Source organism: Anticarsia gemmatalis, chromosome 25 (genome assembly GCF_050436995.1).
Source record: "Anticarsia gemmatalis isolate Benzon Research Colony breed Stoneville strain chromosome 25, ilAntGemm2 primary, whole genome shotgun sequence".
In the NCBI taxonomy this organism is placed as follows: Eukaryota; Metazoa; Arthropoda; class Insecta; order Lepidoptera; family Erebidae; genus Anticarsia; species Anticarsia gemmatalis.
In genome coordinates, this window is record NC_134769.1 from 8309676 (window position 1) to 8337629 (window position 27954).

General features: G+C 34.6%; 1 protein-coding gene across 1 annotated transcript; it reads right to left on the reverse strand.

Annotated features, from left to right (window-relative positions):
* Positions 1–4242: 4242 nt before the first annotated feature.
* On the reverse strand, positions 4243–22732 carry LOC142983840 (facilitated trehalose transporter Tret1-like). The gene is made up of 4 exons (XM_076130975.1): positions 22596–22732; positions 7516–7651; positions 6168–6313; positions 4243–5480 (listed from the first exon to the last, which is right to left on the reverse strand). The coding sequence occupies exons 1-4, from the start codon at positions 22629–22631 to the stop codon at positions 4338–4340; spliced, it is 1461 nt and encodes a 486-aa protein (XP_075987090.1). The 5' UTR covers positions 22632–22732; the 3' UTR covers positions 4243–4337.
* Between the last annotated feature and the right edge of the window lie 5222 nt (positions 22733–27954).

A 27954-nucleotide genomic window follows, 5' to 3' on the forward strand; every position in this document is an offset into this window, starting at 1 on the left:
GCTACGTGATAATTCGAACAGTAATTTGTGAACTTTTTTTTGCATAGTGACTGACCGGTGTGTTTCGTATTGTTAGAACAATGGCGTCGAATTATATCGTAAACGTGCCGAAACTGCGTGGTCGAGAAAATTATAGTGAGTGGTGTTTCGCAGCCGAGAACTTTTTAGTCCTGGAAGGAATGAAACATTGTGTTATTCCAGTGGCAGATAAAAAAGTAGAAGAGGCAGATGACGAAAAAACAAAAGCCAAGTTAATTATGACTATTGACCCCACCCTATACGTCCACATAAAGACAGTAAAATCATCGAAAGAACTGTGGGAAAAACTCAGACAATTATTCGATGATAGTGGATTTTCGAGACGAATTAGTCTACTACGGAATTTAATATCTATACGGCTTGAAAACTGTAGTTCGATGACATCATACGTTACTCAGATAATTGATACATCGCAGAAACTAAGTGGGACTGGATTTGAGATAAATGATCAGTGGACAGGATCATTGTTATTGGCGGGTTTGCCAGACCGTTTTGCGCCGATGATAATGGCCATTGAACATTCTGGAATTTCGATAACGGCAGATTCCATCAAAACGAAGTTGCTGGATATGTCGTCACCGGAACAGGAAGAGAGTGAAGTCAATGGTGCATTTGCAACTCGTTCAATAAAGTTCAATAGAAAGAAAAACACGAGTTTGTCTATGGCAAAAAACAGTGGCAATGTTGGCAGCATTGATTCTGTCAAATCAAACAAAATGGTGAAGTGTTACTCATGTAAACAAACCGGCCACTACCGTAATCAATGCCCCTTAAATGAAAATTCCTCGTCTAATTCGAAGAAAAACAACAAGGTGCAATCAAATGCTTTTAGCGCAGTGTTTTTGAGTGGGAATTTCAATAAACACGAGTGGTATATCGACTCAGGCGCAAGCGTCCATCTCACTGCAAACGAAAGTTATATTATGAATGCTAAATACGATCAACTCAAGGAAATTATTGTTGCAAACAATGAAAAGGTGTCAGTTTTATGTTCAGGCAATGCGAGAATTACCACAAAAACCGATGAATGCGAATATGATATCATGGTTGAGGACATATTTTGTGTTCCAAGTTTGACAACGAATTTGCTCTCTGTCAGCCAATTGATAAACAAGGGAAATAAAGTCTCATTTAGTACAAACGGCTGTAAAGTTTACAACCGGGAAAATGTTCTTGTGGCTACAGCATCGTTAGTCAATGGAGTCTACAAAGTGAATCTGTCCAGTCAAGTGAATCTCGTCGCATCAGCAGTGTCGGCGGTAACATGGCATCGCAGAATGGGTCATGTCAACAAGGACTACTTAAAACATATGAACAATGCAGTGCATGGTATGTCCATTGGCAATAAGATTGAAAATATAAGCAAGTCTTCGTGCATTACGTGCTGCGAAGGTAAACAGAGTCGGTTACCTTTCCAAAGTGCAGGCCAGAGAAGCAATGGTTTACTGGAGATAGTGCACACAGACATCTGTGGACCCATGGAACATACTTCAATCGGCGGCTCCAGGTATTTTTTATTGTTCATCGATGACCACAGTCGCATGACTTTTGTTTATTTTTTAAGAAACAAAAATGAAGCCCTGAAATACTTTAAACAGTTTAAGGCTGAAGTAGAAAATCAAACAAAGAATAAAGTCAAGATACTAAGAAGCGACAATAGTTTAGAATACTGCAACAAAGAATTTGACATGTTTTTAAATAAATCTGGAATACTTCATCAGAAGACTAACCCATATACGCCAGAACAGAACGGGTTATCCGAACGTTTTAATCGCACAATCGTAGAGAAAGCTAGGTGCATGCTTTTTGATGCGAATTTAGGAAAACAGTTCTGGGCAGAAGCCACCAGTACAGCAGTGTACCTGCAGAATCGTACTGTGGCAGCATCCTTGGGTTACAAAACACCATATGAGATTTGGAATGGCACCAAGCCGGATATCAGTCATGTCAGGATCTTCGGTAGTTCAGTGATGGTGCACATAGCTAAAGAAAAAAGAAAGAAATGGGACAAAAAGTCAGAAAAGTGCATACTTATAGGATATCCAGAAAATATAAAAGGATATAGACTTTTTAACCCAGAAACCAAAAAAGTGTTGACCAGTAGAGACGTGATAATAATTGAGCCGGAATCAAAATCTGAATGTCAAATTCAAATACAAGGTAAGAGTTTTGATTCAGTGGCGGATGGCTCACAGAGCTTAGATCCAATCCATGTGGAGGAATCTGGCCAGGAGACCAGTGCAGAGACGTCCGGTCAAGATAACACAGAGTTCCTAGATACTACACTAGAAGGAAGTGATGAGTCATATCTTCCTAGTGACTATGAAGATGCAGAATGTAAGCTGGAGAATGTAGACATGCATCACACTCCCAGACCTACGCGAGAGAGGAAGAAGCCAGAGCGATTTGGGTTTTCTAACCTCTGTATGAATGAAGAAACCTATGATGATGCAGCTGGTTTATCTCTCAGTGAAGCATTGCAAGGCCCTGAAAAGGAGCAATGGAAGGAAGCCATGCGGGAAGAATTACAGTGTTTCAAAGACAATGATGCATGGGAGTTGTGTGAAGCTCCAACAGACAGTAGAGCGGTACAGTGCAAGTGGGTGCTACGAAAGAAATATGATAGTGAGTATAAAGTCCGTTTTCGTGCGCGATTAGTGGCAAAAGGTTTTTCGCAGATTGAAGGTGTGGACTATACAGACACTTTTTCTCCCGTAGTGAGACACACCACATTGAGGTTATTATTTGCTCTTTCTGTTCAGCTAGGTCTTAATATAAGGCATCTTGATGTGACCACAGCTTTCTTGAACGGCACTCTTGAGGAAACCATATTCATGCGAATACCAGTAGGGTTTTCTGATCCGACTCATAGTGGTCAAGTTCTTAAATTGAAGAAAGCCATATATGGCTTAAAACAATCTTCGAGAATGTGGTACAAGAAAGTGGATGAATGTTTGTTAAAAATTGGTTACTTTAAATCTAAATATGAACCATGTATGTATCTAAAAAGGGTAAATAAGAATATTGTCATAGTTACATTATATGTCGATGATTTTTTTATCTTTTCAAATGATTTGAAAGAGACGCAGTCTTTAAAAGATATTTTAGCTAATAATTTTAAAATCAAAGACTTAGGAGAATTAAAAAAATGTCTTGGTGTTAATGTCAATATTGATAAATGTAAGAAATCTATATCTCTCAATCAAAAAGACTACATTGAGAAGATTTTACATAAATTTCATATGAGCAATTGTAAAACTGTGTTAACTCCAATGGAGAGTAAGTTACAGCCGTCAGGTGACAGTTATGTTGGTAATTTCCCCTATCAACAAATTATAGGTTGCCTTATGTATCTGGCAGTGCTCACCAGGCCAGATATTGCATTTGCAGTAGGGTTTTTAAGTCAATTTAATAATTCTTATACTAAAGAACATTGTGCATATGTTAAGAGAATTCTAAAATATTTAAAAAAGACTAAAGACTTTGGCTTAGTTTATTCTCATGATGGAAATTCATTGTTAGAAGGTTATGTTGATTCTGATTGGGGTGGCAACATCATTGATAGACGATCATACACTGGCTATTGTTTTACCCTTTCAGGCTGCATAATTTCTTGGGAATGTAAAAAACAGCAAACTGTAGCTTTATCTAGTAGTGAAGCCGAATACATGGCTATGACTGAAGCTTGCAAAGAAGCCATTTATTTAAAAAACTTACAATTTGAGATAACTAAAAAATTGTATAGTATTGATCTGTATAATGATAACCAAAGTGCTCAAAAGTTAGCGTTTAATCCTGTATTTCATAAACGGACTAAACACATAGATATTAGGTATCATTTTTGTAGAGATTGTGTATCAAAAAGAATTGTAAATTTAAAATACATGTCAACAGCTGAAATGCCTGCTGATCTGCTTACAAAAGCTTTGTGCTCAATAAAGCATCATAAATTTTTAGATAAATTAGGCATTCAGGTTGTTTAATCTTTATATTTTTTTGTTAATATAATTATTGTTTATATTGTTTAGATATAGTGGCGGTGTTGGAAAAATATCTGTAACAATATTATGTTGGATATTAAGTTATTAGTAATTAGTATCATGTAATTGCTTGTGCTGCCACCTGTACTAATTTGGTACTATGTTTTGTCTATAGTCTGTAATAAATTGTTCATTCTTTGATTGATGAAATAAATTAGTTGACTTCCGTACAGCATTCAAGTAGTTTTATTATAAATTTGTGTAAATCAAACACCTGCTTAATTCAGTAATAATACTTCCGTCAAAATTTACCTTCTCCTAAACACTATTAACCTTTTCTATATGGTCCTTACTCTCTTTCTCCTTCAAAGACTGTTTAACTTCCAAATCTTCTATTTCAGGTTTACCTCTGAAATGTTCTTCAATCTGCTGTAAAGTCTTTCCTTTGGTCTCTGGCAGAAGGGCCCAGACGACAATCAAGTTATAGGACATGGCTGCGGCATAAACCGCGTAAGAACCGTGAAGACCAATAGCCCCGACCATAGATGGGAAAGTCTTAGTAACAAGAAAGTACCCTGATGCTATTGAGACCAGACTTATGCTCCCACCGACACTTCTGTACTCCAAAGGAAAGATTTCTCCAGCTATGACGTACGGTAAACATATCATACCCGTTGCTATTGTTATAAATTGTATATTAATCAACATTAAAGGTATCCAAGGAGCAGTATATGTTAGAACTCCTATATGCTTCGTATATACATAACAAGCTAAAGCTATATTCGTCAAGATACAAAGACTACCAGTAGTCAAAATCATGGTTCGTCTTTTCACCTTATTGACTACGTAAACAGCTATAATATTGGATATGTTTCTCACAGCATCAAATGCAACCATCCAGAAATGAGCATCGACCTCAGGCCCAACAGTCATACCAATCACAGTAGTAGAATAACACGACATTAAGGCACCTCCAGAGAATTCTCCCATCAAATAACTATGAATCATAATCACTATGGGTTTGTAAAACTCTTTTTTCTTGATCAATGTAGCTAAATCTCTGCAGTTAGCGATGGGTTTCTTGTTACTAGCTTCGGAGACTCTTGCTTTGATCATTTCTTCCAGTTCTGCATCTTCTCCATCACCTCGAAGCCAGCGGAAGACTTTTCTACATTCTTCGTATTTCCCTTTGTCTGCTAACCAGCTAGGGGTTTCTGGAGCGTAGAAAGTCATGAGTAGACTGGCTACTGGGAACGAGAGCACGATGAGAACGGTCTTCTGCCATGAGACCACGGATCCTATGAGATGGACTAAAAGGATCCCGAAGGCTTGTGTCACGGAGATGGTAGTGAGGAAGGCGCCTCTGTTCTTCGGGCTGGTGTATTCTCCAATGAGGACTGATCGAAGAGGCAGCATGAGACCGAATGATAGACCGTGGATTACTCGCCCGAGGATCATGGTCTGAAACGAAAAGATTTTGTAATGAGTAGTAGATCTAAGTTAATATGGAAGTGTATGAAATATCTACGTTGAAAGATTTTTTACTGGGTAATATTTTCTTGAAATCTCTATAGACGTTTATTTTTAATTAAAAAGTGTCTTGATGGTTCTACAAATACAACAAGGTCGTTACTAAGTACCTTTTAAATACTTTGTACAGAATAAGTCTATTTTTAATCAATCTTTATTAGAATTGATCAAAACAGCATTGTCTCTATTCAATATCAATTTATCGTGATCAATGGAATAATGGTACAATCGACACTTACAGCAATGAACTTGGAATTGATTGAAGATCTGCGTATTGCTATTATTTTACCGAAGGTGCTTTGCAAAATTTTACGAGGCAATTTCAATATTTATTTTCGATTTCGCTTATAGTGGCATGCGTTAATTTATATTTTTTTACTCCGATTCTCGGGTCTATACATTATATCCTTTAAAAATTCTCCAATTCGGAGTTTTAATTACAGGAATTTACTATGGAGACCCAAAAGGACACATAGAAATTTATTTCTTCATCTCAATCTATTTTTTTGAACAAAAACACAGCATGTCATCATACAAAGCCATGCGAAGGAGTGCTGAATAAGCTACGCCTTTGCAAAAGTGGAGTAAACAAAGAGCCTATGTTATGGAAGCCTCTACCTCAAGGTTCTTAGCCAGGAGTATAACAGTCCATCCGACGAGGATGTTGGCAATGACCACGAAGTGAGCCACCTTCCGCCCCAACCGCCCCATAATGGGCGGCGCCAGGAAACTGCCCAGGAGCAGCGTGATCGCTGTCACTGATGCTGGAAGGAGATAGAAAATATTATGTTAGAGGAGAATAATAACATTGTGCTTTGAAAAGACTACAGCAGTAATAAATGTTCATTGGATTTAAGTTTAACTCAACCATAGGGTAAATTTTTGTTTAGTATATTTCGTTCCTTTGGGAATTACACATACACACAAAGTATAAGAAGATCCGAAATATCTTTTTGTGCTTTAAACAAATACTTTTTATGTGTATGGGAATCGAACCTCCAACTGTAACCATCATAACGACTAAAGAAGTCATCCCAAGTATTTTTTATCGCGAAACTTAAAAATAAAAGTAAGGTATATGTGAGTATTTTTAAATGCCTATTTAAAGCTTTCAAGGCCGTGGTAAAAATAACAATTCAATGCAAATGCAATTATTATTTAAGGTTTGATGTTATTCTGAAAAGCACCTTAATTAAAGGTTATTTAGAACTGTCTGAATTGAATCTGTATACCCACGCTGTAATGATTCTTATCATTTCTTGTAGTTTCTTGTACAATGGGCTATCTTTTGATCAATAATAATTATAATCGTTCATTAGTACTTTGTGAATTTTCAGGTTTATTTGAAGGTTGATTGAAGATATTATTCTCGGTGCCTTTAATTGCTAAGGCTAATTTGGGATCTAAATATAGTTTTAAAACAAGCAAAAATCATTACAATCCCTGGTCAAAAGATCGCTGTTTTATACCACACAAAAGAGAAGCGCCAACCAATTTCAAAGGAGGACCGGATAAAACGGTCCTTGATACCAATAAGGACGTAACATGTCATTAGAAAGGTCTTATAATATATACTGTGATAGTTACTGTTGGACCTCATTTTAAATCACTGTATAAGAAATAATGTAATTTTATTCCTTAAAATCCCTATGAATATAAGCTTTTCATATCGTCATAACTTTTTTCACACAATGATTTGAAATGATCTGCAATAACTATTTTAGTATATTATAAGACCTTTCTAATGACATGTCACGTCGTTATTGGTTCTTGGACTAGCTACCATACATTTTTGCCGGTCCTCCTTTACACCTCCTCCTAACGTCACCCAAACTATCCTTAGCCAAACTCTTTCGTCAATACGGAATCCTGGTTCCACCAGGACTCATATTCAGAACAGTCACTTAAGACTTCCATAGTAGACGAAGGTCTCTTCCATAATACAAAAAGCTTTAATGGTCCTCACCTATCCATGATCCAGCTTCTTCAGAGAGGGTCATGCGAGACCCTGGCTCCTTGAGCTGTGGCAGCAGGATGGCGGGGAAACCGACCACCGAGCCGTGCCCGATGGTGGTGAAACATACCGTCGCTGACACGAAGCACTGGAAACAAACATCTCATGATTAGTTCGATGCTAGTAGATAACAGATGAGCTTCAGTATAATTTGTTATAGTAACATTCGGTATGTGAATGGTTGGTCAAGACTCTATATATCAGCTTAGCCTTTTTCCAAACTATGTTGGAGTCGGCTTCCAGTCACACCGGATGCAGCTGAATACCCAGTTACCTAGGATTTAACACGATACCCTTCGATAAGACTGGTCAGTCAGACTTTCAAGCCTCTGACTACTGTTAACGACTGTCAAAGACCTTCAAAAATGACAGCCGGGACCCACAATTTAACGTGCCTTCCGAAACACGGAGGAACTCGATATGTGTTACTCTTTCACGCAAATACTACTAAACCAATTTCAAACCAATTTAGAACCACAATAACACATAGAGAACTTTTTATCCCGGAGTTTCCGAGGGATCGGGATTTACACGGGAAGAGTTTACACGAAGATGAAGTCGGGCGCTTTCTAGTTGTTTAATAACAAAGCTACATAGGAACATAAAGTAGCACTCAGCAGCTAGAGTCTAGACAGTCATGGGTAAAAAAAATGTAGGGTGTATAAGGTCTCTTTCCGAACGAGAGGGATAGGCCTCGAGTCCACCACGCTATTGAAGTGCCGGTTAAGGACTTTGCAGCCGTCAAGAAATGTCTTATTAAACATTTTAGGCTTGCAAGGTTTCATCATGATGTTTTCTTTCGCCGTTAGACCAAGTGATAATCTATACTAATATTATCTATACTAATACTAATATACTAATACTAATACTAATAATATTATAAAGCTGAAGAGTTTGTTTGTTTGTTTGATTGATTGTTTGTTTGTTTGTTTGTTTGAACGCGCTAATCTCAGGAACTACTGGTCCGATTTAAAAAATTCTTTCAGTGTTAGATAGCCCATTTATCGAGGAAGGCTATAGGCTGTATATCATCACGCTACGACCAATAGAAGCAGAGTACCATTGAAAAATGTTACAAAAACGGGGAAAATTATGTTTCTCTTATGTGACGCAAGCGAATTTGCGCGGGTCAGCTAGTTAGAGATATATTGAATGTAGGAGTTTGTTGATTTATGTATTTTTCTTATTTATTTTAACAAAAAAGTAGTAATATATTAGCGAGTATGTTCCAGTAAAGGTAAGCTTCGGGTCTAGCAATATTTTAATAAGACTGTTATTTGAAAGCATAGCGCACACGACACAGCCTAGCGTTACTTAAAGTGTTGCACTGTTAAATATGTAATTTCAAGAAAATTCCTTGGATAAGTAAGCATCGTGTGCAGATAATTTTACTACTTAGATAATAACCGCGGGATTTATGAACAAACATTGTAATCATCAATAATCACGCAACGCAAAACTAAGTACTTATTACTGTTGTAACAACAAAAATATCAAACTGATGTAGGTAAGCAAATAATTTGGATTATCCAAATATTTCTTTATTTAAACTTTATATACTAAGTCATATTCAGACGAACTTAATGCTAAAAAGCATTTTTTTAAAGTCTACCTTGGGGTGTTGTATATAATTCATTGAAGTATGTTTTTAGAGCAGTGATAGCCGAGTGGTATAAGTTGACACCTCCCACGCAAGTGGTCGCAGGTTCGAACCCGAGGCAACACACCAATGACTTTTCGAAGTTATGTGTGTATTAGAAATAATTATCACATGCTCCAACGGTGAAGGAAAACATCGTGAGGAAACCTTGCATGCCTAAAATTTGTTTAATAATTGAGGGCATGCAAAGTCCCCAACCCGCACTTGGCCAGCGTGGTGGACTCAAGGCCTAACCCCTCCCTCATTACGGGGGGAGACCCTTGCCCAGCAGTGGGACATTAATGGGTTAAATTTATTTATGTTTTTAAACAAGATTTAATTTTGATTTAATTTATGTTATGACGAAAGTGTGTTTGGTAGTGTTGGTAGGTAGCAGCTACTTACAACCATTAAAACCATTTGGCGATTGAAAAGAGTGGCCAGGAGTTTCTTGCCAGCTCTTCTCATTGCCCCTACCTTCCGAACTGGCGGTAAATTCACTCTCTGTATCATTGACTATCATAAGTGTCAGCACTTGACCTAAATGAATAAATGATTTGATTTTGAAGAAGGGATAGAAAGTGATTCGTAAAATATTTGTGCCCTGAAAAAATAAATCTCAAATTCGGTCTCATAACTTATACTAAAGTTATACAATAGTCAGAATTCAGAAGTATCCATACGCTTAGGCTCTCTACTTGCTTGCCGGATTATAAGAAATAGTTTCTTTAATAGCCAAACCGGATTCGAGTACATTTAGATTATGCAAATACTTTATACCCTGTGGGAATAGAACCTCAATGAGTCAAGTTATAGATAGACAAAAAAACTAATCAAAATGTAAATTGTCTCAAGAATGAAACTTAATTAAAGTTCTTAATTATATTTTTTATGTAGGCCGTATTTGACACTTAATTATTTATCTTATTATAACTGGAATATTATCTTAATAACATCTTAAATGGAATTGAGCCTGTAGAGTTATGTAGTACGGTAGGTCTAAGTTGGAATACGAATTATATAAAACTTGTAAATGTTTTTGTTTATTTGCATTTTAAAATAAAGTCTTTTATATATATGTGCCCAAAACTATAAACTTCTTCTTTAAAGTACAAGCAAACAAACAAAGTAAAAAATTATTTATTAGATTTTTTTTATATATTCTTCGACCGTGACAGACACTGACACATATAAATGTTAGTCTCATTTATTTTGTCGTCAGATGTTAACCTGACGACAAATAGGACTAACAATTTTAATTAATCAGTTAATTCTGTCATAAATAAAATATTATTTTGTATGTTTTGATTTTGTTATTTACATTAGAATATTGTTCAACTAGCTGACCCGCGCAACTTCGCTTGCGTCACATAAGGGAATCATAATTTTCCCCGTTTTTGTAACATTTTTCACTGGTACTCTACTCCTATTGGTCGTAGCGTGGTGATATATAGCCTATAGCCTTCCTCGACAAATGGGCTATTCAACACTGAAAGATTTTTTCAAATCGGACCAGTAGTTCTCGAGATTAGCGCGTTCAAACAAACAAACAAACAAACAAACAATCAAACAAACAAACTCTTTAGCTTTATAATATTAGTATCTAGATATGTACTCCGGGTTACGAGCATGGTAACGTGCCCGGTATATGGCAATAGGTTCGCCTATTAAATGTGACTAACATTGTTAATGTTTGGCTTGAATTAATTGGCGGCAAAGTCAAGTCGGTTTTGTTGTTCGATAAATATCCAAACCGATATAAATTATAATGCATGTTTGTATTTTTAGAACCACTTTATTAACAATTCTTGGTAGAATTGTTAATCAATTTCAGTTTAGCTTATTTTAGCTGTATTTTCTATTAAATAGACGTTGCAGACAGAATAAATTGCATATACATATATTATTAAATACATCGTTAAGATAAAAGGTGAAAGTGTTGAAACTAAAACTCTGAAACTGTGTGAATGATTCAGCAGACGGTTAAGTAATTGTTTGTCTCCTGAAATACACTGAAAAATTTATGTTATTGTTTGTATGCAGACCGTCATAATAATAGATGTAATGAGAACCTGGCATACATAAAAATGAATTAATGAATGTAAACTCACATTTTGATGTAAATAGAAAATTATTATTTCAACTGCTTTTGTGATTTGTAGCTCGATTCTCTATCACTATCGACTAACTAACAAGAAATTTTGTATGAAAATCTGGCCCTATGTTAAGAAGATAAAGCTCCCGCACTAATAAATGCTCTTGTGTCGCGGGGACTTTTACAAACATACAAACAACGGACACAAAGCACAACCAGATCCAAAACAATTATTTATGGATCGCACAAACATGTGTGTGGGAATCAAATCTACGCCCTTCCGCGTGGGAATCAAATCCACGACCTTCCGCAAGGGTCCGCCGAGGCGACCTAAACCACTGCGCCACGAAGGCAGATTTTGCTAACAAATACGTTGTGTCTAACCCCCGATAGTTGCAATAATTGCAATTCATTTCTTCGATTTTCCTCAAACTCTTATGTACCTTATTTACATCATATATAGACTGTCTAGTAGTCTAGGATAAACAGTGTTTAAAGGAAATCTCCCCATTTTTCCTTAGGGCCAAACATATCCGTTCCACACTCGTCAAACATTTTATTATGATTTTCTACTTAGGTATAATTATAATAATCCATGCAATCTCAATTAAATATAATTGGTAAAAAAGGTAAAACCACGTGTGAATTTTATAAGATGAGTAGACACTAGATTTGTATTTACCCGAGGCAACACACCAACAATGTCTTTTCAAAGTTATTAGAAATAATTACCAATTGTTCTAACGGTAAAGAAAATATCAAATATAATATAGTGATGAAACCTAAAAGTGGTTTTACGCATTTCTCGAGGGTATGCAAAAGCCGCATCTTCGGACATAAATGGATTGATGTTATAAATAAAATGTTATTTATTTTATTGCTGATCATGAGGGTTAGATTATAGGGTCGGGCGAAATGCTACTGTTCCTTTCAATTTTATATAACTTATTATATAATATAATATAATTTAATATAACTAATATTATAAATGCGAAAGTAACTCTGTCTGTCTGTCTGTCTGTCTGTCTGTCTGTCTGTCTGTCTGCTACTCAATCACGCCTAAACTACTGAACCAATTTGCATGAAATTTGGTATGGAGATACACTGATACCCGAGAAAGGACAAAGGCTACATATCATCACGCTACGACCAAAAGGAGCAGAGTACCAGTAAAAAAAGTTACAAAAACGGGGAAAATTTTCACCCTTTCTCTCTTATTGCACGCAAGCGAAGTCGCGCGGGTCAGCTAGTTTTATATATGAATATTTCTCAATAGAAGTTTGGTAAAGTGCCTGGTAAATGGCAATAGGCTCGCCATCTATTACATGGAACTAACATTGTTATTGGCGAAATATGAGTGTATTTCATACATCCCTGCCTAGTGCCTACATTTTCGGGTATAACTGGCGTTATATTCATGTAAATTTATGTACGTAGTATTCACATATATCTAAACGTTAAAAAGTATTATTACGCTCCAATGCATATCCATCTTAACTCAAATAATAGCTCATATTAGTGTCTAGTTTGTACATAAACGTGACTGTTTCCCACGTGACTTTAAATTGAGCTATCTACCTAATAACCAGATTGAACGGAAACGAAGAAGATAAAAAATAAATAACTTTTGTGTGTGTTTAATATATATTTTCCGGTTAGATATATCTATCTGTTAGTGTTTATTCACGTTGACTCGCGGGCGCGGTCACGAAATATCAAACATAATATGGCGGGCAAGCTAGCGATGTCGCGCGCGGCGCACTCGCGGCAATATCAAACGCGTGAAGATGTTCGTGTGTGTTCACGTCGAACTAGCGGTGGCGGGCGCGATTCACTCGCGACGTCAAGTAAGTTCAGCCAGTTTGAGCCAGTTTGAGCTTGTCGCTAGAAACAAACGCCTGGCGGCCAACGTCAACACAAAATCGCCACGTCCCCACGCTCGCGACCGCCACCGCGCCCGCGCGTTCCAACGTGAACAAGCACTTATATTTAAAACGGTTAGTTTTTTTTTAAGACAGCTCCCACTCTAAGCATCGCTCTTGTGTCGCGGAGATTTTCCAAACATGCAAACAACGGACACAAAGTACAACCAGAGCCGAAACAACAATTGGTGCACCGCCCAATAAATTGCTCCGTGTGGGAATCGAACCAATGAACTCCCGACGCAATGGCGTGGCGACCACCTTAACCACTGCGCCACGGAGGTCGCCGATAAATTGACTCTCAAATGTGGCAAAGTTGTTATTTACATAACTTTTCAAACAAATTTTTGCCACTGAACTTACTAAAGAATTGATAGTTAATTTAATAGGAAGGTAGCAGGAGAAGAAGAGAAGAAACGCAAAGTAAGGCTACAGTATTTTGAGGATTTGCAGGTAATTTTTAATTACTGCTTTTTTGTAATGTCCTTTCGTATATTTAAAATTTCGATAGGTAGATCCTGAATCCTTTCACTTAATATGTACATTATACTGTTAAAGCAATAAATAATATAAAAATAAAGTAAAGTTAAAAAAGTCAACAAGAAACCTTTCTATGAGAGAGAACAAATTATCATATTTCTCCTATTATAATTTACATAATAATACATTCTTCAAAAGGTTAAGTTAGTCGTGGCCGGAGGGCATGTATGACGAGATGTATTTTAACATCGTAATCTGATGAAGAACCTATATCTTTATATATAATTCTTCTGTAAGTGTGTATGTCACTGAACTTCTCTTAAACGACTGGACCGATTTTGATGATTTTTTTTGTGTGAGTTCAAGGGGATCTGAGAATGGTTTAAATTCACAAAAAAAAAATATATACATAAAATATAAAATTCTCGCGTCTCAGTTTTTGTTGCCATTCTCCTTCGAAACGGCTTGACCGATTCTCATGAAATTTTGTGAGCATATTGAGTAGGTCTGAGAATCGGCCAACATCTATTTTTTATACTCCTAAGTGACAATATATTTTTTTTAATTTACTTGGCAAAACAACGTTTGCCGTGTCCGCTAGTAGTCTATATAAAAATACATTGTACCATGCATGTTAAGTAGTGGTGTCGGTGAGTATATCATAGTATGACCAGTTAGAAATGGCGAAAGTGGCAATGCTGCCAGCATTCTGGGAACGTTCCCGATAGACAGCGATGTGGAGGAGTACTACGACGCGTAGCGCGCTTTTGTTCTATTATATTCTTAATTTTTTTTTATATATTTGGTTTTTTTCGTCAATGTGTATATACAAGTTTTAATTTTAATAATTTAATGTAAATATTTAGTTATATGAGTTCTGAACTGTATAATCATCATGGCTTAGCCTTTTTCCAAACTATGTTGGAGTCGGCTTCCAGTCTCACCGGATGCAGCTGAATACCAGTGTTTTACATGGAGCGACTGCCTATCTGTTCTCTGAACTGTATAATATGTAATTAAATTATTTAGATAATAAATTACAATTTTGTGTATTTTCGGAATAAAGTAGTTGCATCAAACAGTTATTTTATTTATTATTTATTTTTAAAAAGACAACTCCCGCACTAAGAATTGCTCTTGTGTCGCGGGGACTTTTACAAACATACAAACAACGGACACAAAGCACAACCAGACCCGAAGCAATTATTTGTGGATCGCACAAATAATTGCTCCGTGTGGGAATCGAACCCACGACCTCCCGTTGCAGTGGTATCGGCGTGGCGACCTAAACCACTGCGCCACGGAGGCAGTCAGTTCACCGTTAGCTGTATAAACCTGTGGGTCACTAATGTTTTAATTATGAATGTGGTATACCTCCGACAGGCGAACCTCTGTACATGGCACTCTACTAAGTTTTGCGCAGTGGTTGATGTGATCGCCTTGCCATAATACCTGCGCCCGCGTGTGGTGGGGTCGAATTCTGCCCTAGACAAATATTGGTGTGATGAGAACGAGTATCTGTTCTAAATAAAGATGTTAATTTCTCTACATATTATGTATGTATTAAGAAGTACATAACTTATGTAAGTTGTCTGGTTACTTTATATGTTATGCTTATTTTGTAATTAGATGTGAGAATGTCCGTGTGTATAGGTCAAAAGATATTCACTTATGTTTAAAACTTACGTTCATAGCATTAAAAATATGAACTGCTGCCACACCAGTCATCATCTTTTGTACTGTAATTGCATAAAACGTCAATCATACTTACTACTTTGAGAACAAAATATTACCTACTTATCGTACGTACTGTCAAAATCTTCACTTTGACATGTATTGTAGCGATTGAAAGACTTGAGCGACACTCAAAATTGAGTGACGGTTCATTATTCTAAGCTGACTCTACATCTACGAGTTAAGAATGTCAGAATCTGTTACATCGCGATAAATAAGAATGGTTTTTACTTGGCTAGGAAACTCAGGATTATACTTGAACTAGGGGCCGCCCGCGGCTTCGACCGCGTGGAAACCTATCCCGTGTAAATCCCGTTCCCTCGGGAACTTCGAGACAAAAGCCCCTATTTTACCCCTATGTCTTATCTATATCTCTACCCAAATTTCATCGAAATCGGTTCAGCAGTATTTACGTGAAAGAGTAACAAACATCCATACACCCTCACAAGCTTTCGTATTTATAATATTAGTAGAATACCGCGCCTCATCCCTTGAGCAGTACCTACTGAGATTTTAATGTCCCGGTTCATACATTAACCTAACCACCACGTGTTTCGAGTACCTAGTGCCCTTTCCCGGGGTGATCCATTATACATGATCACAATTTTTTTAAAGAATTGAGCCGTGAGTGAACTGTCTTAAAATAGGGAGCCACTACAGGTTGGCTTTATCCTGAAAATTATAAATACGTGTTTAAACTATTGATTATTATTGGCAATTTTACTTACCTCCACTGTGGTCAAACCAGTTGCGAATCAATAATTACAAGTTTACTACCAGGTAGAGGTTTCTTTTGCGAAAGGGACGAATTACTGACTCATCCAAAAATTTATTCAATAGTTGGCAGTGAATACCTTTCAACAAAAAAGAGGTACCAAAACTGGTTACAATGTAAAATTAACGGTAAGAGCCCTTCAATAAGAATGTATGTCGTAATGTGACTGCCAGACATACATACATACTGATGATGTAACGACATTCACGTACGATTGTACTTGTTGTAGGTTAGATACGTTTATAATATATTTTGTTTTATAGCTTATATGTGTTCTGCGACTTCGCCTGCGTGCTACTTTTGTTTTTGAAACTAAATTCCGTAAATGAGGGAAATTGGTTGTTTATGTCGGTAAACTTGCTACTGGTTTTTTTCTAATTTATATTCGATTATTTTTCAAATTGTAGCCTGGAGTTTTGTAACGTGCCCGGCAAATAACAGCATGCTCGCTTCCTATTACATTTTTATTATTAAATGTGTTAATGGCAAAACATGGGTGTATTTTATGCACCTCTCCTTCGGGTGTAAAATGCGTGATATTATCTATATATAGGGTAGGAATGGGGTGATGGTGACGTTTGAACTGTAGCGTCAATCCTGAAGCGGTATTCAGAGACATAAAGATATTTGGCACGTGCTGAAATATGTAAAATTTATTTATTTACACATTTGGTGATAATGTGTAACAAAGGCCACATATTGTGTAGTTTGTGATAGGGTATAGATTATTGATTAGTATTATATATTATACTAGCTGACTCGCGCAACTTCGCTTGCGTCACATAAGAGAGCATGGGTCAAAATTATCCCCGTTTTTGTAACATTTTTTACCGGTACTCTGCTCCTATTAGTCGTAGCGTGATGATATATAGCCTATAGCCTTAATCGACAAATGGACTATCTAACAAAGAAAGAATTTTTTAAATCGGATCAGTATTTCCTGAGATTAGCGCGTTCAAACAAACAAACAATCAAACAAACAAACTCTTCAGCTTTATAGTATTAGTATAGTAGTAAAGATTATTACCTAAAAAGATAATTATTATAATGTACCTACACTATTGTATTGGGGTAAACCTGTAAAAATAGTTGTAAGGATGAATAAATAAATAAATAAATAAAAAAAAATAAGAGACTTATAAACCAGTTTATACCTGTTACCTAATAGTGTTAAATGATAGTATAAGGGAACTCCATTTACGCCTGGATATGAATTATACATGCAAACATCGTTTGTCCTTGAAATAACCATAGTTAAAAGATTTCGTAACAATTTCAAGTTTTGTGCAATAGGCGCCAACGATTTGGGCACGATGCCAGAATTTTTGCAGTTAACGGGCATTGGCGAAATAGCGAATAATGTTAGTCTCACGTTTTATATTGTACGAAAGGAGCAGTGATAAGATTCTAAGCATTTGCCTTCAAAGGTGGCCGAGGGTTCAACCCGAGACAACACCAATAACTTTTCAAAGTTATTTAGAAATATTTAAAAGTTATATGGTTAGGGTTAACTCGGTTCTTCAAGTCATGCACAGTCTGCAACAAGCACTTGGCTAGGTCTCAGGTGGCTCTTGGTGGTCTCAGGGTCTAATACCTTCCTTATTTCGGGGGAAGACTTGTCCAGCAATAGGAAATTAATGACCTTATTTATTACTATTTTTACTAGACTCGGAAATCAAACCTGAAGCCCCTTTATCCGCAGTTGCATACATTAATTCTTTCCCTTGCCAAGATGTAAGGCAGTAAGGGCTAACAAAAATTACTATTTTTACAATATTCGGTAATCAAACCCGAGGCCTCTTGGTCCGTAATTACAGACACTAATGCTCAGGCTATATAATCAATCATATTTAAAAATAAACCCAAAATTATCTAATTCTATAAAACTGTCTTATCTAAATCGTGTCGAGATTTAAGTCACAAATATTTTGCTTGTACATCGATGACTTCATTATTTCCGTCAATGTCTTATCTTATCGCTATCTGTGCTTGAAAGCCTACTGCGTGCTTCATTCATTCATGATTCAGTAGTGTACTATATATTGGTAGATTACTACTGGCGAATTTTAATCTTATATGCCTTGTTTACTTGGCTTTATATTAAGGTGTGCATTAGCTTTTAACTGAACATTTATACAAGTATCATAGTATGTAATTCACTCCACTTCTTTGAGTCATAAAACGTGTTAGTTGTTGTTATAGGTCAGAGTAGTGGTTGGGGATATAAACAAAACTTTTCTCCATTCAAAAATGGAGTATCTGAAAGGATTTTTATGACAAAGCATAGGTTTAAAGCTCATTTATTAAAACCTCTTTTTAGGTATAATTTCAGCACTGAGTTCAAGTAGGTAATAGGAAAAATAATGACGTCATGGAATGTTTTGAAAAATACGATTTATATTTTGTTATTACAATCATTTACATGACAAGCGCATAAGACTATGTAGTAGCCACGTCAAAGACCTTTCAGGCGGCTTGAACAACTTTGACACTGGGTTGACCACTAACCATACGATAAGAAGATACTCCTTTACACCTTTACGCAAACTATATAAGAGACCATTCTCATATAAGTAACGACGAGCATTCAGACAAATGTTACGTTACAAATGATTATGAACTAATGCATATTAGTGAACACCTTTAAACCTTATATCGCTTCGTATTAAAGACTATTATCATGTATCATCAGATACACTGAGTGACTAGATTGCGCCTAAAGGCCATGCAATGAGTGTTTACAAAATAATAGATAACGTTAATAAGGAAATGGTTTCAATGGCATGACGGGCATGACGGGCGTGACGGGCATGACGCATGAACGTAATGATCAAAATATTTTTGACAAATTGCGCGCTGTCCGCTGATAAGACACACCCCTTGTTGCATCAGGTATATCGTATGATAACACAGAATAAATAATTTGGTTTGCGATTGATTTTGTTTTTTAAATCTTGGTTAATTTTAAGTATATGGTCACACATCTCATAAATCTTTTAGTAAGTTGTTCTGGTACTTATTATGACTCGATTTTACTTATGTTAAATTTCTGTATCAATACCCTTGTTTGAAGAAATTATAAGATTTTATTTATTGTGTACGGATATACAGTTACATCACGAAACTAATTTTCTCATTGAAATTATGTAACGAAATTTGCAAAAAATTTGATCACCAGGCGACTTTAACGTAAATCATCTATATTAGTGGATCGAAATATTTTTATTCATGTAGAAATTGATCCTAATATGATGTCTTTATTATTGTATTTTATGTACTTGCCATTTCATTGTTTGTAAATAAAATCCCTGTAATACAAGATGAATAACTAGACGAATATTTCTTTCAATCTGTTGATGAAACAACAATGACGCACGTCCTTTGACAGTCTATTTTAACTTGTTGAGATGTAATGCGAGAGAAAATGGATGATCACTTCCTTCCATTGTAAAGAAAAACATCGATAGGACATCTTAATTTAACGTTTTTAAGTTAAACTGTAATTTGTCAATTGTTTTTCAGTCGGCTTGAAACTATGGGCAGTGCAACCTGCACCGAAATATCAAGAGAAACCAAAGTTAATACGCTTGGTCGCATCACTCCTTGCATAACACTTGTTTGTTATGAAATTTTGATTCAATTGAGATGAAACTTTACAGAAAATCAAAATTAGTCTACTTTGTTTATATAAATGTTTATTTAACTTAATTTATACGTGAGGCTAGCTGGTAAACGCAGTAACAGTTCTATAGCAAGATTAAATAACGACATTAGCGTATAGTGCAACAACTTAGGAGAGAACCTTGTCTGGAATGCGGCTGAAGGATATGAGATTATGATTATGAGAGGTATGCAAAATTTAGAATTTAAAACATCAGTGATCCCTAGGCTTATATTTACTCGCGCATGCCTATGCTCTGTCCTAAGTTTTTGGACTATAGGACCCCACATGAAATGAAACAAATATTTGCAAATCAAATAGTGGCTTTAAGTGTGTTATTTGTAAAAATCCCCGCAATACAAGACTAATTTGAAGTGTTAGTTATAAAAAGAAAAAGTCCCTAAATAATAATATCGTCACGTGCTTTAACACTGAAGGAATGTTGCATGACAGTTATCTAATCTGCTCTTAAAGGTCAAAACCACTGTCGGATAATGTCTCAGATTGGTTTAATCTATCTTAAAATGAATGGAGAGTTCCCAGACAGTAATCTGATTTGAAATATTTATTATTTAGGTTACTAGTCCCGTCTTTATGGAAAGGTCTGTCGCGAAAAAAGCTAAGCCCCTAAGGTAATCGAGATTATAGTCTACATCAACGTAAAATTTTATCGAAATCTATGCAGTAGTTTTAGCGTCAAACACCAACAAATATCAATTACATTTTTTTTGCCAAAACATATGATTTAAAAGAAGAAAATCTGCTTTACGAGTTTCCACTAGTTTTTCAGTGCCAGAGTTATGCTTTGAGCGTGTTATTTGCTGGTAAAAAGTATCTATATAAATGAAAAATCAATGTCATTTATTAGGACATTGATTGCTAACATATCAGATACAATGAAAACACATTTGTTTCACGCATTGATCAATGCTTCAGCATACGAATAATTGAAGGTCAAACGACGTGAACCTTGAATATAAAAATAGATATATTTATCATCAACTATTTTATGGCTTCGCCTCGACACTGGAACATTTCTTTGAATGTTGGTAAAACCCAGAATTTGATCATAAACAGGTACTTACATTTCTTCTAACAGTCTTACTTAAAGAAACAGAACATAATGGTCTATCTCGTTGAGGTATTGGAGAAAATAATATGAAACCAATAATACTGCGCGTTTGCTCAATCTAGTAAGAAACTTAGATCCCAGTTTATTATAATAATAGTCTATCATATTTCAAAATTTAATCCAGTTGTGTTCGTAATTTATTAGTTTGTAGCTCGTTAATTTACACACATTCCAATGTTAAGGAATTTTATCAATAATATTAAATTTAGCATTGCCATACCGGTAGACAGCGTACTTTGGTGTGTAGGTTACTCTACCATTATCCTTTCATTATTGACCTATATATTTTTTTATAGTTTCGCGATGTTATAATATGGTTGACATACATAAAATCAGTAGGTAGTCAGAGACTAAAGAACGCCACTTGGTACTATGTATACTTACAAACTTCCCTAGCTTCATACAGGACACCAATTTCTCAATCAAGACCACCGGTTACGAAAACTACGCACGATTCTTTTTTTCAGGACATCACTGATATCATCTGTGTATCTCTTTCTAGGGCGCCCCCTATATTATATTGTCCATTGTAAAAAAATATTATGTAAATATAAATTAAAACTATCAACCTAACCACAATTCAGATAAACATAACCCATACTGTGTCTTTACATATTTTTTTCGAGTTTCCTCGTTCCCGAACCGCATGAGTTGCTAGACTTCCCGTGATAATTGGTTTATTTATAGTTAGTGTTATCAATAAATATAAATTGAGATAAGGTCCATCAAAAATAAATTATTATTAGAATTTGCACGTAATTAGTTTTTTCTTACGTGCCTTATTTACAATATGGCTTATAAACATAAATTGTAATCTAACTGTGATCCTTAATTATATTTTTTATTGTCGTTATTGTCCCACTTTTGGGCAACATTATAAGTCAAATTTACAAAATTATTTCTCTTCACAAAACAATATTTCATTTTAAAAATTCTTCTTTGATTACTATTTAGTTTAAAAGAAAAGTCAAGCTTCTCATCCCAATAAGGTACTTTAAAAAAGTTTATTTTTAAAGCATCCTACTTATTTCATTCATCACACATCAAATACTTGCTTCAATGATCGTGAATTCCTTAATTATTAGTACCAATACGTCATCGGAAACATGTGGTGTGTTTTATATTTTTAGCTCTACGCTTGATACTATTACGTTAAAACGATTTTATTCAGTTCGTATAGAATATTTCGCACTTGTATGACAGCTTAGAAACTCGATTGTAATTCATTAAAACTCTTTTTGTTTAATTTTCTATATTATGTATTCTTATTATGCCTAATTTTAGATTTATCGTGCGCGTAATTTGGAAAATCATTTTCTTTCTTTTACCTTTTAATATCATTTTATAAGTATATAATAATATGCTTTCCAATCAATAATTATTCATATTTTTTATGTAATTTACTCTTTTTACACTCAATTTAATAATTCCTCGAGAACGTAAAGTAAATTGTATTTTTCTTTCACATATTAAGTATTATTTATTACTAAATCTACAATAATTTGCATAGAAAATCACGGCAAAAAATGGCTTAATTTCTTTTATAGGTTTAAAATGTTTATTTTTATTGTTTATTTTTTTATTCATAACTTACTTGTTTCAAAAATGGTGATATTCTCGACTTAGACATTAAAACACTTCACTTTTATTTATTTTGAATATATTATTCACAAATCAACACCGAAAATTTACGCGTGCGATTATTTAACAGTACTACATATCGTCACCGAGTTAATATTGCAACTGACTGAATAAAATTTGCTTTTTCTTGGGGTAATGAACACTCATAACATTACACAAGGAAAACTCAACTCTTTTCCCTGTACGCTAAAGTTGATATTTGAGTGTTCTAGTGTGACAGGATTATTTAATTCAACCGGTTTTCTTGATACTTTAAAACATTGTTTTAGCATCGTGATTTGCTTGTGTAATTTTTTTACGATATTTAGGTCCTGGTTTTTATACTGCCGTCAAATTATTAGGAAAATTTTGACACGATATTTTTTTTTGGCTAATTTAGATTTTTTTTTGCGATTTTTTTTATGGGAAGCCTTGTTTTAATTTAAAAATAATTACAAGTGCCTTGTTGGCTGTCAAAAATGTTGATTTGCAGTACATGGTTACGATCAGTTCGTGTATTAAGAATAGAAAAATCGGGCCCCAAATTATCTATTTCCGATTGTGTATATAGAGATAATTTTATGTATCAAAAAACTGGATTAAGAACTGCGCAATCATTTGAAGAAATAAGATTTTTAAAGACCTTTATTCGTCGAAGATTTTTACCTTTCGAAAGAATATATTTTGTACACTTTCGTCAGTAAAATTACGATAGAATTGATTACCATATTATGCACCATGACGATGACATGACCCTGAATTTGAGGTCATTGGTAGTTAAGTTCGTATTATTGCGGAACCTAGTGTCATCAGCCATGTTAATTACTCATTTATTCCTACTATATGTTATATAGAGGTACAGTAAAGTTTTTAAGAATGTATCTTTGGAATTCTGGCACGCAAAACTACTGCACAAATTTTGATGAAGGCATAAAAATAGTTTGCAAATTGGAATATACTTACCTAGTAGAAAATACTTTTCATCTGCGATATCTTTCCTCCATCTATACTGATCCTCTTTACTCATCAGTTAATATATAAAGTCGCTAAAATATTTCCAATAATATTTTTTTAAGATTTTCTAGTTCCAGGTAAAGTTAGAAGACTGTAATATTTATAATAATGTACCAGCTTTAGTTATACATACGTAGGTCTGTAGGTACTAGTCACTGTATATAATAACTGTATCTAATTGCTGTAATAACATATGTTTCATTTTGATTTTAATATGGCCTCACCACTTATTTTACGATAGGAACATAAACAATTCCAATGGTTTAGATTCACTTCTATTTACTTTTTACACATGGATTTAGGTTTAAATGGCACCCGACTACTAGTCAAATTAGCTACTCTTTATGAAATGTCAAAACACATTTTAGTATACGTATAAATACGAGATGGATAGTGACTATACAATTTAGTGTCAATTGGGATCAAATATGTGTCTAATATAATGTTTTAGTCTGTCAATATTGTTCACGAAAAAAAATCATAGCGTGAACCTTTTTGGTTGAACCTTTTACGAGTCAAAGTTTATTAAATTGTTAACCCAGTCGACTACCCTATTATTATAATCAGCCACAATCCAAGATTTTGGTTTGGTACTTGAATTTTGAATCCCAGGAGTATGCAAGTGTCTTTGAATCCCGTACCGTGTTCCGGGATCTACTATGTACAGTAGGTTCTGCTAACAATGATCTCACGTCTATGACTGGAATATTTGAAATAATCGCTTCTTTATATATGATTTCATAGGAACTACATAAGTAGAGCTGTTCGCATTGTTGCTTTAGAGTTCAAATTAAATGAAGATTATGTTATTATATTTTGTTACTGTATGAGTGGTCTATACGTAAAATCACGAATAATAAAACCATGTAGTAACATATAAACTTAAAATTAAAAGACAAAATATAAATAAATATTTGGAACCACTATGAATTAGAAGAAAAAAATGAGTAGCATATACTTTTAGCTCACTCTGCCGATTGGCTCTACTTTTCTAATGAATTCATTAACAATCATAACGGTCAATATTTTACCTAAACTTATAAATAATTTAACATTGATCATAAGGTAATTTAGTATCCCGAATCCCGAATAATATATATAAAGGGTAGGCGAGAGTTTAGTTTTCTCTTTTTTTAATCGCTCTACCTTACGGTCTGTTAATTTATTTACTGCAACTTTGGCAATCACAAATGTATTTTTTTTTGCATACACGTAAAAATAATTTAGCATTGTAGATTATTTACCTCATATACTTTGTATATACATTTAATACAAATCAAGTTAAACAAGTAAATCAAATAAATAAATAACGGTATTATAATGAGCATGAAACGCGTCGCAAATGATGTGGTTCATTAGTTATTTAAATTAATTTGTATTAGACGGAAATTGGTGATCTGGTTCTAACTGGTTTATAACTTGCAACGCAAGAGACTAGTAGTGTTTGATATTCGATTATTTATATACTTTGCACAACTGCTAATTAAAATTCATGCATATTTTTCGCCATCCAATATTAAAACAGTATGACGGTTTTACATAGTTATACAAGGCCACTATAAACTGCTTTACGATTCTAGCACATAGTAAAATAACAGTAAAACAGAAATAAATGTGATCCTGATATTGATATTTTTATTTGCAGTGAATTTGTTTGAAGAAAACATTCTAATGCACGGTTTCTGAGTACACTATTTTAGCGGTAGTTTATTTATTCAATAGCGTTTTTTTTATATGAGTTTAAAGGCTATTGAATAGATAAACTACCATTTAATGTACCTCAAAAACCGGGGGTAAGTTTGGTGTTGTTCCGACGACCTCACGCATTGTTTGATGAGCTATTTGAATAAATGAAATTCAATTATTTTATATTATGGCGTTCCTAATATTGTTATCAATGTAGAACTGAAATTATGTTTTATTTTGCTTATGAGAACTGATTATGAGAGATTTGGTATGGAGATAGACATAAACGCGAAATGAAACAGACTAGGATTTTATTGCAAAATTCATCCCATAAGCGACATAATTACTGGATGAAACTATGAACCAGAGCGCGCGTGTAAAAGCCATACGGTTTATGTACCGGTTAAAAGTAGTTTAGCCCATAATACAAAGCTGTACTTTTTGAGACGGATGCCCATCTTCTCCTTGGGAAAGAAAGACTGTGTTGCATGGTGTGACCACTAAAATCCGTCCCCCAAAACCAACCATTTGATGCGTAGTAGGAGAGGGACCCTGGGACCTACAAACACCAGTACCCCTACATTTGCGCCTTACCTCATTAATATTCTACCAAGAGATTTATGAAAGAATTTATTCTCCTCCATTCCCGAACTAAAATAAGTACCATTCAAGCAGACATCTAATAAAAAGAACTAACAGTTGTACTGATAATTTGTTATTCAAATGATATTTAACTATGCGACAGTGAAGGACAATCGCCGTACATGTCATGTTTCGATAATGAACTGTCTTTAAGGCCTGCTTACCTTGCTTACTTTAAAGGTTGAAGATAGCAAGGTGATGCCGAAAATAGAAGAGAATCGGAAATCGAGATGATGTATTTATTTTTGTAAAAGAAAGTAGTGATTTTTTGAATATTTGTATACTTTTAGACATTTCAAATGACTATAAAATTATTTAGGTAAAAATTCAGACATTTACTGTAGAACGAGAAGAGCTGAAAAGAAATCGGGATCTCACTTGAAGTTCACGTTTTAAGCTTTTTAAGTGTGTGATAACCAAACCGATAGATAAAGAAACCGTAAAATTTGAGCTTGATAAAATAACTGATACATAGTAGGAGGTAGTGAAACGTGGGTAAGAATTTGAAAATGCAAAATATGGAGTATCCTATTAAACTCTATGTTAAAAAATAATAATTATTGGATTAGATTTTCTGCGTATAATAGCATACGTGAATTTTCACGAAGAGGCATTTTACTTTAATTCGTTAATTCCCGTATTCTATTATACATTAAACATGCAACGCGAGAGTTTAAAAGTTTGATTTTTTGTTATCCCAAAGTTGGAACTATAACATATTAGATAATAATGTAAAAGGCTGTAAAATTATGTGTGTATGTTAAAATTTAGTGATTTTTTTCGTCATGCCGAGACTTTTGATGATAACAAGATAGTTTGCGATACTGATAACATCAAAATTCAGTGATGTATCGTGATTATATGATGGATAGTTAGATTATGAAGTCGGAAATGTAATATTTTCTCAAAATATGTGTCTGACGAATTGTTACGAAAGATGGTGTAAATAGATAATAAGATTTTTTATTTTATATTCACAATTTACGACTGTTTTAAATATTTTCTTCTGTTTTGTAATAATGTTAGTTTTTCTTCGATGTTTTATTGGCGCGAGAATAAGCCCAGGATAAAATGTACTCAATGGCCAGGTTGTGAAGTTTCCTCACGCGATATTTCGTAAAAAATGTTGTAAAGTTTTGCAGTGAAGACGTCATAGATAGACAAAAACAGTAAGATAGTACATTAAAGTACAAAACTGTGCGGTATTCGATATCTTCCCCACAGTGCCTTTTTATCCCAAATACTTAATATGAAGTATGTATTTTAACCCGCACTTGGCCAGCGTGGTGGACTCAGGGCCTAACCCCTCCCTCATTACGGGAGGAGACCCTTGCCCAGCAGTGGGACATTAATGGGTTAAATTTATTTATGTATTTAATATTGGATAATATTTAAGATAACAATATAAGAAACGAAAAAATAAATAACTCTATGATGGCAAAGTTAGTGCTAGATTATCGATATGATTTCTAATATTGAGTGTTAATGATATAAAAAAATATAAGTACCACATTGATGCAATAGTAATCGCGTAACAGCCTTCTTAACTTTTGACCTATAAGTACAATACAAATTCAATTAAGTTTACTTTCTAAATATATAATCTCTTGTTATTTTTACGCTTAACTGTGTATGTATGGTCAGCGTCAAAAATATGTACACATTGTTACATTTTCAAAAGAATTTTCATCAATATTAGCAGTAAAATTACTACTATATATTAACTTCAAAGTACTTTTTCAATCATTGCGTATTGTTTGTTGATCAAGAGCAATAAATAGATTAACTACGATTGAAAATGTGACGATGTATACATATTTTTGATGCTGACTGTACATACCTATGTTTGTATATATGTTCCTTTCACTTGCAAGTACTTTTGTTAATGTTATACAAATGATAATATTATTGCTTGTGTTATGTCAGAAGTAAGAGTGTTTCTACTTTTAGGTCTCTTTCGCACTAACACTGAAAATGTAAGCACTGCGTTT